Consider the following 14557-nt stretch of genomic DNA (forward strand, 5'->3'; position numbering starts at 1 on the left):
TGACAGTTTTTTGTTCCTGGTTCAGTGAATATAGGGCCACACCCAAATAACATTTTCCAAGTTAATTTTTCTTTTAAAAATTACTTCTGATTACTGATGTTTATTTATTAGGTTGTCAATCGATTAAAAATATGAATCAATTATATTACGATTGTCCTAGTTAATTGCAATTAATCACAAAGTAATCGCACATTTTTTATCTGTTTAAAATGAACCTCAAAGGGAGATTTATCAAGTATTTAATGCTCTTATCAAAGATGGAAGCTGGGCAATATGCTGCTTTATGCAATGTATGTACATATTCATTATCGGAAATCAATGAATAACACACACAATGACAAGTATTGTCCAGAAACCCTCACAGGTACTGCATTTAGCATAAAACAATATGCTCAAATCATAACATGGGCAAACTGCTGACTTGACTATGAATTGCCCCAAACTGCATGTGATTATCATAAAGTGGGCATGTCTGTAAAGGGGAGACTCGTGGGTACCCATAGAACCCATTTACATTCACTGATCTGGAGGTCCGAGGTCAAAGGGACCCCTTTGAAAATGGCCATGCCAGTTTTTCCTCTCCGAAAATTTAGCATATGTTTGGACGGTTATTAATCTCCTTCGCAACAAGCTAGTATGAACATGGTTGGTATTTTCAGTGTTGGAAATTAACTTTTTTGTCCACCTGCCACTGTGGATGATAGATTACAAAATATACCAGCCACTCGATAGATTACCATTGTTTTTTTTTGGCTGGTGAGTGAAGCAAATCTAGCAGCCACTTGCATATTTGACCAGCTTTTGGCTGGTGGCTGGTGCAAATTCCAACCCTGTTGGTACCAATGGATTTCCTTAGGGTTTTTAATTTCTTATGATACCAGTATCTTCACTCTAGCTTTAAAACTGAGCCCGCTATAACCTAAACATTGCAAGTTGCGTTGATGCTAGGGATGTCCATAATAAACAGTTTAACCGTTAAACGACATTAAGCATTTTAACCGATTAACGCTATCGGTTAAACGGTTAAAAGAAATGTTAATAATTAACTCGAGTGGCTCGTCACTTTAAGGAGAAAAGCTGGTCCACCTTAACAGCCCACCTTAAGAGGCGGAGCCGGAGTTGCAGGATACAGGAAGTCGGCTCCGATCTCTGGCTCTCTTGAGTGGAGAAGAGGAGTTGTAGTTTAGTAGCATTTATTCACCGACAAATAAACTGTACACACACTGCTACACCTACGTTCACAGCTAGAACGCCACCAACAACCTCACACTCACCACCAACACACACACACGGTCTGTTGGAAACTCACTAAAGTTACGCAGACTACGTGTGGCGGCGGCGAGCACGAAGCCTCCGGCAATGCTAAAGCTGCTAATACACAACTTATGCCGAACTAAACTAAACTAAATGTGCAGTGGAGACTTTTACTGGGAAAGTGGTTGCATGTCCGCGACACTACACGCAGCATCGTAGCTGCTAAGTTAACTCTCCCGGACGGTGAACTGGAGACTCCCGTCAACCAATATCTGTTGTGCTCCTGCAGCTGGTACGAGGCATAGATCTTGTCGGTTAACGGTTAATAATCGGTTATCGGTTAATAATCGGTTATCGGTTAAGAGCATTTTTCAAAATGAGCATCCCTAGTTAATGCGTTAAAGAAATTAGTGTTAACGCGTTATTATCGTGTTAACTTTAACAGCCCGAATTTTTATCAATACACCTTAGCTAGCTGATATGATGAAAGACACAATTAATATATTAAATTAATATAAATTTGTCAGCTGTCAATCATTTCTACAGTGGTTGCAATCCCTTTAACCTCTAGGCGCGTATTAGACATTAAGCAGGCATTAATAACGAAGAGTTAAGAGAAATTATGCTCCAAGATGATCATGCATGTCACATGAGAGTGAAGGCATCTCACAACTTGTCTTTCAGCCACGTTGTTCTGGCGTCTTTCTGACAGTCCCTCTGTAGGAACAGCGATCTACAGTACACTGGCCACATAAGGGCTTGCATTATACTCGCGACTATTTTCTTACATTGGGTTGAGTGTTGGGCTGCCAAAACATGAATGACCTTAACTCAATACTATGCCTGAATGCATCCTGTGTAGACACTAAAAGCTCTGAGGCTGCTGCTGCTCTGCTTGACATGTAGGCTGTTACTGGAGGTTAGTTTGGAACAGCAGGTGCTCTGGACTGTCGTACAGTATATGATGCAGTATTCCTCTCTACGGTGTATATTGGTTTGGCATCGTGCTGTGCTGCCCTGCCTTCCTTTAGCACCACTCTGGTAATTTTGAGACAAGACTAGGTTTGTAAAATTTCTGTTTTCCTGTTTTGCTGTGTCCAATAAAAATCTGAGGTACCTTAAACGGATGATTTTGAATCATCTACATTTAGGTTGCCACCTCAGACTATAAGTTAATGTTCATCCACCACTGTCTCCTCTGCTGATTTCTGCTCTGCTGTGTTTCTCTCAGTTTTCCTCCACCGAGCTCATTAACGTTTGTGTCTGTCAGACTCATGGGAGCAGTCCGACCCTCCTCTGAGAGTCTGGCTAATGAACTGGACCTCACACAGACCACAAACACAGAGCCGAGCCGCCGTCAGTCCGCTACGATCCGCTGATTCACAGAGCCGAGTGTCGCCCCTGCTCGCCTCCTCCACACATCCAAACAGATCGGGAGGGATAACTCAGATACAGGAGAGCAACAAGGATTCATTCTGATCATTGTAACTGTCACACAAGTTACTAGAGGCCAACGTTTTTTATCTTGAGATTTCATATCCTGATCAGCGGCCAAGAAACCTAAAACATGCATCCTAATCTGAACCTTTTTGAAGCTATAACCTGCACCTACACATCTCATTTCTGTCAGATTCATCAGCTAATCTTAACTTGGTTATATTTTAAATTATCACCAGGTGACTCTACAAACCCCACCTCCTTAAATATTCAGTCCTAACTAAAACAACAACATATATGGTTAAGTAAAGGTAACTTAAACTACTTGTTAAATGTGAGAGAAAGGTGGTAGGAAACTGAAAAGAAAGAGCAGTCTCTGACACTTTACTGACCCATCTGTCCACCTCCCTAACAGGTTTTGTGGGGCTATAATGTCACGCGTTGCTTCTGAGAGACAACAGTTGTAATTCACACAACCATAAGAGGTTACTTGTCAGGTAAATATGTATACACAAACAACCAACGCTATCAGGTCACTGGGACTTGATCATTTCCACCATCCACCTCTTTGTTACCGAGCAGTTTACCGACAATTCTTTAATATTCTCATTCTTGTTGCTTCGTATTTAGTGTTTTTGATATACTTCTACTAGTATTTCTTTCCGTTCTTTATTTTCATCTTTAGTAATAAAGACACCAGATAACTGTGGTGTCATACAGGACAAATATTTTTCAACAATGGGAGAGATACTCTCCTGTATTTTATACAGCCTTGAGTCTCTGAAATATAACATTAAGAGTGAACAGAAAGGAGAGGCATATGCCTACTTGAACATATATTTATATATCTATGATCTATATCTATGTATATATATATCTATATATACATAAATATATAGATATAGATATATAGATATATATATAGATATATTCAACATAGGCTTACCTGAAGAGGACTCATGTACAATACAATCAAATGCAAATATACAATTATAAGAAAGTTACATACAATTTGTAGCTCAAAACCAAGTTTACTTGTTATTTTAAGTGTAAAGATAATGTCACAGACAAGAACACATTAGACAGATATGTATATAGCAACAGGGAGTGTGTGTGTGTTGGGGGGGGGGCTCACTGACAATGGATTACAGGGCCATCACCTTGTAGTGCCGCAGAAATACCATTACACCCTATGGTGAAAGAATGGGATGCGCGCACACACACACACACACACACACACATATACGTAAAGAGTCGCCGCCATTCACCAGAGTTTCATTATTCTATCTCTGAGATCAGTTGGTTTTCTTGTTTATGTTCTTCAAACCTTTTTCATTGTTTCACATAGGAGTCCTCAGGTTTTAAAGTCAATTTGAATTACAGACGATTTTGTTTCGTCTTCACAGAGGAGCTCCCCATGGATTATATGCAAATTCTGATGTGATTTTTACCTGTTTTATATATTTTTTAATCAAAAAAAAACTATGAGGCTTACAAATCTTCTGGGAAAATGTCCCGTGACACCACACAGGCCAGGAGCACTGCTGGATCATTATTATTATTATTTTTATATTCCTCTTCTAGTTGTTGTTTAGTGTTTTCTAAGTGGCTCTGCCTGGGCTCTCTTACTTCACACTGTGGTATTAAATGTTAATATTAATAAGATCTGATTACACTGTAGTGTGTTTGCTGTAGCCTCAGCTGCAGGACGAGTCGTCGGCGGTGCAAAATGGTTTCAAAGTCATTTTACTGGAAGCCTGAACATTCAGGCTCAATATATACAAACTGGCAGTGATTCAACTGTGATTATTAATGTGTTTCATTTTAAAATAATGGTACTGGATGCAAAGTGATGCAGAGAGGTGGAAAGCATTCAGGGATTTAATGTAACTGTTAAGACATGTTGGTATAAACGAACAGACGAATAATGAATGTTAAAAACAAAAACGGACTGAAAATACAGAAAGAGGCATAAAATGAGAAGTGCGTATTTCAGATGAAATTTATCAATAAAAATGTAAATGTGGTATTTCATGGGTGCAATAAAATACAAATTAATGTTTTGTTTTATATATTTTTTTAGAAGCAATTTTTATTTTTGTGTGAGCCGCATGCAGCTTTTCAAAATAACAAAATAGCAAATAGTGTGAAAATTAAAATGACGGACATATTACAGATTTACATACTTTATAATTTTAATGACATTTAAAAGCATGAAAAGGTATGTAATTTTCATGGTTTTAATTTTATAGTGAGCATGAATGGGCAAAAACTGCTTCCACTTGGCACCATTGATATACCAATGTGTTAATATATCAACTGACGACAACAAAATTAAATCATCAAACAGCAGTTTTCACCGCAGTTTATGGAATTAGAAAATATCTAAATATAAATGAGATTAAAAACTAAACACTAAATTAAAAAAACTGATCCGTTTCCCTGAAACAACCCGACAGAAATCATCACAGCTGCTTTATAGATTTTAAGCAGATAATCCTCTTTGTGCTTTCAGCCACTTTAATCCTTTTCTGCTGCTTCAGACTCTGATGTTGAAGCCCGGACGGATTTCTTTCCGACTAATTACCCCGCTATGATCATTTAGCAGAGGAGCGTCAGTCACAATCGCAATAAAATATATAAAGCTATTCAGAACGTGTTTGTTTTATGACTGATAAATGGTTTGATTTTCAAAGGAGAGAGAGACGTTTTGTTTTTTTATTTAGTTTGAGAGAATTTTATTGCACAGATTTCCAGTGCTGTGTCTTTTTTTTAATATACAGATACAATATATACTAAAAAATAAAGCCAGCAATGAATTCAAATAATTTGAAAGGAAATTAGATTTTATGTCCAAAAATATTAATTTTAATGTGCCATATTTCCGTAATCTGGTTGTATTTTCAATATTAGAGTAATTTTTTGTTCATTTTTACTATCATTAGAAAAGTCATCTTGCATGAAAGCAAAAAAATTAAGAATACAACATAACAATAACAAACTATACTATAAAAGTCAGACTGTAACTGACACCCTGAGACAACTTTTAAATCCATAATTAAATACAAAGACAAGTACTAATACCTTTTTAGACACAAAGCGTATGAATGTATTATTCGTTGTGTATTTAAAATTCAAAAACAGATGTATGTGTAGCAGCAAGTAAAACCGATACTCTTTAAGTCTGTGAAGATCTGTGATACCTACTTGAGACACATTATGTGACAGAGACAATTAACAACAACAACTCAGTGAGAAAGACAGCCCATGGTGACACCGTAAAATTATTCGGGCTCAAGTTCATTAAAACAAAAAGTCACATAATAACTGTCAAATTTTTATTCACCAAAATATCTTTTAACCCACAAACAGCACAACAGAAATATCAACGAAAATTACACGTTTTTGCCTTAAACTGCAGATTTTATCAGAGTGCAGATAACTGTTCACTATCAGATATTAAACAACAAATCTCTTTCATAAAGGAATAAAATCCCCATGTAAACTAACTATTTTCAAAATAAAATCCTCCTCCAGCCGAGCCGGCCGGCACATTCAGACCTCCTGCCTGCCTACACACACACACACACACACACACACACACACACCCGGGAACAAAACTCTCCCACCCACCAACTGAGCCTCCACACACACACACACACACACACTCTTCGGACCCTAAGCAGACGGCCACGGCGGCCGGAAGAGTAAAAAAAACTCCCATCAACATCCACGGCTGCCCGCCGTCATCCTGCTGCTGCTAGTGGTGGGGCTGCACGGTGAAAGTGTGTGTGTGTGTGTTTAGGGGACGGGGGGGGGTGGTGGTGGTTTTGGTTTGACCGAGAGGAATTCACAAAGTTCACGGTCCTGTTACGGAGAGGATAAAGCCGCCTTTGTCTCTTTGGCAACACAACTCTTTTTACTGAGGCTGGAGGAGGAGAGGAACCTGTAGCGTCCGTGCACCAAACTAACCACAGCATCAGTCTGTGGTAGTAAAGTGTTAAATGTAACAGTGACAGTAATAATGAGCTGTCCTCTAACGAACTCTCAGCACTAGGAGCTCTTTCATCTCTCTGGCTCATTTGGACGAGCCGGCCACAATAGACTATTGTGAACCATCAAAACTCCCCCGACCCCCTCCTCGCCTCTCAGCGGAGTCACCAAAACTGCCCCTAAACCCCCATTTGTCTGCCAGCTTCTCCCTGCTCGGACTTCACCACCCCCCCTCTATTCTCTACTTCAGCCACCACGGCAGGTGACGGGGGTGTCAAAGGTCGGCTGGCCTCGCTGACCACGACAAGCTGCTAAATGTGGCCCCGGCGCTGCAGCCGGGAGCCCCGGCGTGTCCCGGAACACACCGCTGAGAAGGGTGTGAGTGTGAGGGAGGTGGGGGGTTTTGCTCCCTGGCGCGATGTAATTGCCACGGCGGCGGAGACGTGTCAGAGCTCAGGAGCCGAGCGCGACGTTCAGCTTTGGTATTTCTCAGGGAGCAAAACATAGCAGAAGTTTCCTGTTAATTAGATGGAACAAGAGTAAAGGATGACAAGAGGAGACTCGACAGCAGAAGGACGGAACAAACCCCCGGTCGCGGCTGCAGACCCGAGCTGGCACCCGTCCGCTAACGGGACGAGACAAGAGAGGGGAGCACAGCAAGGGGGCTGCGGAGACGGGACGCTGACAGATAAAAACAACAAACAATCCGAACCGGTCACAAATCCAGGGAGCTTTTTTTTTTTTAAAATAATACACAAAGCTGCTGTGTGGTGCGACGTTTCTGAAAGCCACAAGAAGAAGAAGGAAGAGAAAGAGGAGGAGGGAATGTTCCTCTTTTGGTTGAAGAAAAAGAGAGGAAGGAGAAGAAAGCAAGAAAAGAAAAAAAGAAAATGTTGTGCCAACTTACCATCCACCAGGTCCTGGCTGAGATGTCGTAGGCAGAGCTGCCATTTGATGGAGCCTTCCGAGGTTTTCCCTGCCATTACGCTGTCAGCAAGCTTCATCTGATGCGAACGCGCTCACTGGAGACTAAGACACCTATTGAGAAAACATTTGCACTGGCATGTTGGGCAACATGTAGCCCGCTCCATACCATATGGAATCATGGGTAAAAAAAAAAAAAAAGCTCCTTGACAATGAACCAATCTCATGCAGACCCCGTGGCAAGGTGAGCGGCAGTCATCTGCTCAGAGAGGGAAAAACACACACCCCCTCACACACACACACACACAACACACAGCCAAGCAGAATGATGAGCCTTTTTTCTGCATCGCCGTACGCCTCGGGTCGCTTCTCCCTTCTTCTTTTTTTCCTCCTCGGGTATAATTAGGGCTTGTTCTTCATTATCATCATCATCATCACCAGGAGCAGAAGAAGAAGAGGCAGCCCGCGCTAAACTGAACTGACTCCAAACAACTTCTACCGCTTTTTTATGGTCACTTTAATGGGACGTAGGCAGGTAGGGAGCGAGTGAGAGAGGGGACATAGGGCTGAAGCTCCACAGGGCGATCAGTCCTCTGGACACATGAAACTGCTTACACACTATCATGCTATGTTTTGTTTTGGGTTTCCATCCTTTCCTCCCCCCCTTTCTTCCCTGAATCCCTCCATCCCTCCTTCAGCAGAAACGTGTGTTTTGGCATAAATACCTCCAAACTGAAGGATCCAGTTGAAGCCCGAAGAGAGAGAGCAGACCATCATGCTCCATGAAGGGTCGACCCTGAACGCCGTCCATGGTCCGCCTGAAAAAAACCCACACACCGCTCCATCAGTAAGTCTGCTTTCAAACTTCACTTACAGTTTACATTTCTGTCTCAAGATGAAGTAGAGGTGGAGGAAGTAAAATTAGCAACACAAACTGTGAAAAAATACTTCTCTACAAGTAAAAGATCATATAAGTAAATAAAAGTACTCATAAGGCAGAAAAATGGCTCCTGTAAGTGCAAAATATTAATTATATAATCTAGGACTATCCCTATGGTGGAAATGAAGCTAGTTTAACTGCTTTGTTGGGTAGTTGCAAAGTAACTTGTGACTGTCAGTAAAGAAAAAGTAAAATATATTGAAGCACTTTATAATAATAAAGCGCCTTTTATAAAGGGTTTATTCATGTTAATAAGTCATTAACTTATGCTTCATGGGTCAGTTATAAGTCAATTAAAAATTTAAGTAAAAAAAAATTAAATAGTAAAAACTATGTTTAAATACATTTTATTACAGCCAGATAGCAAAATGTTAGAGATGCCTTTTTGAAAAATATTTGTAGGTAATTTGTTGATTTCATTACAGTTGGATGCCATTTTATATTATAGACATTGTTTTGTACTATACACCAAGTAACCATGGTATTGAGTTTATTAATCTAAATCTCAACAATAATTTGAAAATATTGGTCAAGATGTTCCACTTCCTCTTAAAAATGGTAAGTGGTCAAATGTGTATTAAAGGAGTCTTCCTGAAACTTAAAGACATAAACATAAAGATGTAAATAAAAGATTAAACATAAATGGCTCATATTAATGGATTTTAATTGATTTATAAAGCAATAATACATTATTTATGAATTACCAATAATGCTATAAATTACAACTTTTAATCTCTTTCTATCCTTACTGAAAAGTGTTACCCAATAATTCCTCCTGAAATGTAGTAAAGTAGAAAGTAGCAGAACATAAAGTACCTAATCTCTATTTAAGTATTAGAACTTGATTAAATGTAGTTATTTATAATCCACTACTGCCATCTGAGAGATCATTTAAAACAAGATTTTTTTTTGTATATGAATTATTTAATAATTTAAATTTGAGCCTTTTTTGATTCATGTGATCATTTGTTTAACCCCTTTAAAGCTCAATTTTTACAATGTATGGCACGTCAGTGTGCATATTGGGGAAACATCTAGAAAATGTCCATGAAATGTAAATATAATGACTTGTTTTTGTTTTTTTATTCAAATATGTATATGTGTATTCATATGTGGAGTGTCAAGACCATAAGTAGGACATACAGTGTTTTTATTTTCCAAAAACTTTACTGAGGTGACAATTAAAAGGTAAACAGCAGGGTTGAAGTGATTAAACAAAGTTTTTACTTATTATTCAATTACTCATAATGTGTATATTTGTAAACTATTACTGTCCAGTCAAAACTTGTACCTTCAAAATAAACAGTTACAAAAAACACCTTGTTTTCAATTCGATACAACAGCGTTTCTTATATGGATATGGGATCAACCACCCTAAAAGATTCGATGTGCATTCTGTCCTTCTGCATATCTCTTCCTTTAAAATGTTATGGGAAAAGCAGTTGAAAGTGTAGATTAATTAAAAATGGTTCATTCAAAGCCAGTTGAATTTCCCCTTCCCAGAATCTAGCCTGTAAATGCAGCGCTGTACCACTGGATGTTTTAGTTTTGAAAGGCTTTCATAAGATTATTTGTGGTTGCAGTTTTTCAACTCAAACAGAAGCATGAGATTCTTTTAAAACCAAGACTGGAGTTATGAGAATTTGTTTTGTTTTTTCCTAGACAGATAAAAGCAGCAGGGCTCATCCGAAGCAGCAGCGTCCCATCATGTCGCACATCAGCAAACATGTGCTTTAACCTGTAAGATAATTTCACTGTTTGGTCGGGGGGGGGGCTGGGGGGTGAAGGGTAATAAAGGGCGGGGGGTCTGTGAAGCTCAGGTTCCTAATCAGAGGGGGAATACCTGAACCAGAGCAGAGCCGCCATCAAACAGTTCTCCCATTGTGGCGGCCAAACGGAGGAATGCGATTCAGCCGGAGATACGGAGGGACGTTCGGGTTGTTGGGGGGTAAGGTACACCAGGCCAGGAGGTGAGGAGCTGGAGGAAGGAGGGGGGAGTCTTGAGCCATTGTTTTTCAGTGAACAGCAGTGATGCCAGACCACGTTAAAGGTGCTTCAGAGTTCAACTTAGCTGAACTCTCAAGCAACTAGTACAAAAAGTTCCAGGTAGCAACTTAAAATAAATATTTTTGTGCCGACATGTTTCAGAGACTTTCAGAAGTGTCACCTCAGGAGATAAAATTCTTGAGGAAACATTTTTGTACTTCAAATAATTTGAACTTTAAACTATCCCAAGCTGGTGATAAATGAGTTTGTTTTTCTTCATCACCAACAGTACTTAAATCAGGCTACTATAAATGATATGGTGACTACTCAGCTAAGATAACCAAGCACTAAGTTTGCACCAAACCCAGTCCCAATATAAGCCTGAGAATATATGTCTTAAAAGGTAAATAATGTTATTTGTACTGGAAAAGTGAAATAAATGGGTTTTAGTAAGTTGGAGGAGCAGGTGGAACCAACACATTCTCACTCCCAACTCGTACCGCCGCTTGGTCAGTGTCCCTCGGCGCACGGGGTACCCCTCTTACGTTACATTTGGACGGACCAGGGATGGTGTGTCAATAAACGTTCGTTACATAAATAGTGACCTGTCAAAATAAACTTTCGACTAAAATAGACTGGTAGCTAACTTGGACGTAACTGTTTAACTACTCATTAGTTAATGTGACCTTGAGCTGCAAGCTGCTAAACTGAACTTTTAACAAAACTAAACTCTTTAAAGGTGCAATGTGTAAGATATGGCCAGAATTTTACTTACTATAAACACTATCAACAGAATGTGAAGAAGTTACAGTGTTGACGTTATGTCAAAAACGTCTATAGTGAGCATGCTAAACAGATAACCATGGCCCGTCCTGTCTTGTAATACCACTTGGTCAACCAAGTCATTCTCTCGTCTCTGCCATCCCAGACCCGTACAGTTCGTGGTTAGTGGCACAGTAAACACAAATGATGCCTAACGCAAACTACAGGCCGACGTCACACATAAAAAGATAGCAGTGTTATTTTGACCGGCTCTCATAGTTTCAGAGGTTTCTGTTCATTAGTAATTGTTTTTTTGTTTGTTTTTTATAACTGATGATAAATTTAGATTGTATGGACCCAGTAGGAAAGGTTAAATGTAGCCCCCTATGTCTTTGGAGCATGTGTCTGGATATTACAAAGTGCATCTACCAAAACTACTACTACCACTACTACTACTACCGAGTAGGAACCTGAATTACACTGTGCACCGACCAAAACTACTACTACTACTACTACTACTACTACTACCACAGCTACCAAGTAGGAACATGAATTACTCAGTGCACCTACCAAAACTACTACTACTACTACTACTACTACCACTACTACCAAGTACAGTAGGAACCTGAATTACACAGTGCACCGACCAAAACTACTACTACTACTAAAACTACTACTACTAATACTACTACTACTAAAACTAGCAAAAGAAGGAACTTGAAGAGGCTCATTTGACAGGAGATGAGAGATCAGCTGTTTGCTGACTGAATTGAACAGTTTGAGCTGCTCAAACAATCAGTAGCTAGAAAAGTGTCATCAGCTCAAATAGAAGAGCTTTATGTGAACGTTGTTCACTGCTCTGCTCAAATACTGGCTACTAAAAGGAAATACTGGCTATTGAAATGAAATACTGGCTATTAAGATGAAATACTGGCTATTAACGTGAAATACTGGCTATTGAAATGAACAGTTAGCTAAGTGAACTGAACCATTTGAGCTGCTAAAATCAGCTAGTAGCTCTTGCTGCTGTTCCTGTTCTAACTAGAGAACTGAGTCATTAGCTAGCTGAAGTTAGCAGCTGCTAAACCAACTGTTACTGTGAGCTAACACACACTGTAAGGTGTTGAAGCCCTTAGCTAAACACAAACACCTTCTCTATGTTTGAAGATGGTCAAAGTGTTGTTTGCTAACAGAATTTACCAGTTAAGCGTCTCAAACTAACCTAATTTGGAGCAGTTTTCGCTGTTCAAATGAAATATTAATGTTACTGTAGCTACTTAATGACTAAACATGAATTGTAACTCTAGCTGAACTCAACAGTTTGAGCCACTAAAACAAACCATGAGCTAAGCTGAACTTAGCTAGCTAACTGTTGTAACTAGCACGGTTAGCTAACCAGATCCACCATGTTAGCCAGTAAACTGGTAGAAAGGAAAGAAGACACACCATCAACTAATAAAGCTGCGATGAAGAACTTACCGGTATTAACAGAGCAGACGCAGGGCGGAGTGGTGTTTCAGCTAGCAGGTAGCTACAGTGAGTTAGTGTATCACAGTGCGTGTTCTATGGAGAGCCTGGACTGGCCATGTGGCTGGCTGGGACCAACATGTAGCGTTAGGTCAGCAGTAGAGCTGTATGGAGTATGGAGGCCCCAGAAGGCCCTGGTCATCATGCAAGCTCTGTTGCAGATGAACTAGTAGTAGTGTGTGGACATTTGAACCGTTTTTAATTAACATTATAAATAAAATAAAAAAATAAATAAAAAATAACACACAAACACCAGATGAAGCACAGATTAAATGCAACAATGGCAAAAAAAAAAATCATAAATTCATCAATAAAGTTTCTTTCTTTTTAAAACGGAGAACATGTATGTCAGCTATACCTTCATGTACTTCAAATAACAAATCAAATCTTCAAGAATGAGATGATGTATGTGTGTTTTTATGCTGCTGTAGTAATAGAAGAGCTGACTGTGTGTGAGCATGATGCTGTGTCTAAAAATCATTCCTGCATGATTGTAGAGAATATTTAGGAACTTTGGACATTTAGGAATATTTTTTTTAATGGCTGACAGTTGTCATGTCACATTATCTGGCATTGTGCAGAGGAAACAAAAGTAGTGTTGTGTGGAGTTTAAATATCCTATGAGTTTATCAAAGCAAAAGGTCTGAAGAGGCACTTACCTTTCAGTGTGTGGCCTTAATACCTGTAAAATAAATGTTATTACAATATGTGTTGCTAAATACAATGAGGACGTGCTATCCCTGCATGTAAAAAATGTGTATTGTATACTCAGTGAAGATGCTGATCCAGATGCTGGTCATTCATTCAGCTCCCAGTAGGAGGCAGTGTTGTGTTTCTGGGTTCTATCTACTATGTTAACTTGAAGAGGAAAGTTGACTGAAATCAAGACAGATGTTTCTCTTCTTTTTTTAATTTTGACTCCGTCTCATTCTATAAAGGTTTCTACTCACCTACTCCCTGACTGTAGACGATTCTTCCTGCTGTCGTGTTCCAGTGTTCCTGTTGCAATAAAAAAGAACTGATGGTGAACTACAAAATCTGTGTGACTCATTTATATCTTTGTGCAAATAACTTCAATTAAATAATTTGTGTTAAAGGTGCAGATGAGATAAAGTTAAGATTTATTTACATGACATTGTTATACAGGCCAGGGTGTATACAAGTTTTTATTTTTATTTTATACTTTATTAAATGCCATCTGCAATTATATACAAAACTAATTTTACATTTAAAACCATGAAAATGAAACTAAGTGTATATACCTGTTGGCATTTCGTCTATATGAGTGGGCTGATCTCTCCGTGGTAAAAATAGTCACTACTCAATACTTATAACTTTACTTTAAAAGGAATATTTAACTTTATTTTTCAATATTTTTAAGTTTCAATAATATGATCTATATCTTAAAATATTACTGAGACCTACAGTAGTAAAGCCACTAGTAAAACTTTTATTCAATCCAGCAGACATCCTAGTCTTCATATATATTTTCAAGGACAGATTATCAACCAAACAAAGCAGTTTGTTATTAATTCATTTGAATTAGCTGCAAAGGTATTTGGTAATATCTAGGGCTGTCAAAGTTAACGTGATACTAACGCATTAACGCAAATTTGTTTTAACGCCACTAATTTATTTAATGCATTAACGCAGCTTACGATTTTTAGGTTGTAGTGGCTCGGGTTTTAAAGCTAGAGAACTAGAAAACCATCCAAAGGAATCCATTGGTACCAA

General features: G+C 38.9%; 1 protein-coding gene and 1 long non-coding RNA gene across 2 annotated transcripts in view; one reads left to right on the top strand and one right to left on the bottom strand.

The window, feature by feature from the left end:
* Positions 1-7915, bottom strand: part of nfia (nuclear factor I/A) — a 268526-nt gene extending 260611 nt beyond the window's left edge. The window contains 2 exon segments of the mRNA XM_037770557.1: positions 7592-7621; positions 7623-7915. Coding sequence (XP_037626485.1) covers positions 7592-7621; positions 7623-7688 — 96 coding nt within the window. The 5' untranslated portion in view covers positions 7689-7915.
* A 108-nt stretch (positions 7916-8023) lies between these two features.
* Positions 8024-13844, top strand: LOC119488704. The gene is made up of 3 exons (XR_005207019.1): positions 8024-8143; positions 8307-8455; positions 13762-13844. It is a non-coding gene; the product is annotated as an uncharacterized LOC119488704 (long non-coding RNA).
* The last annotated feature ends 713 nt before the right edge of the window (positions 13845-14557 follow it).

Source organism: Sebastes umbrosus, chromosome 5 (genome assembly GCF_015220745.1).
Source record: "Sebastes umbrosus isolate fSebUmb1 chromosome 5, fSebUmb1.pri, whole genome shotgun sequence".
NCBI classification, from domain to species: Eukaryota; Metazoa; Chordata; class Actinopteri; order Perciformes; family Sebastidae; genus Sebastes; species Sebastes umbrosus.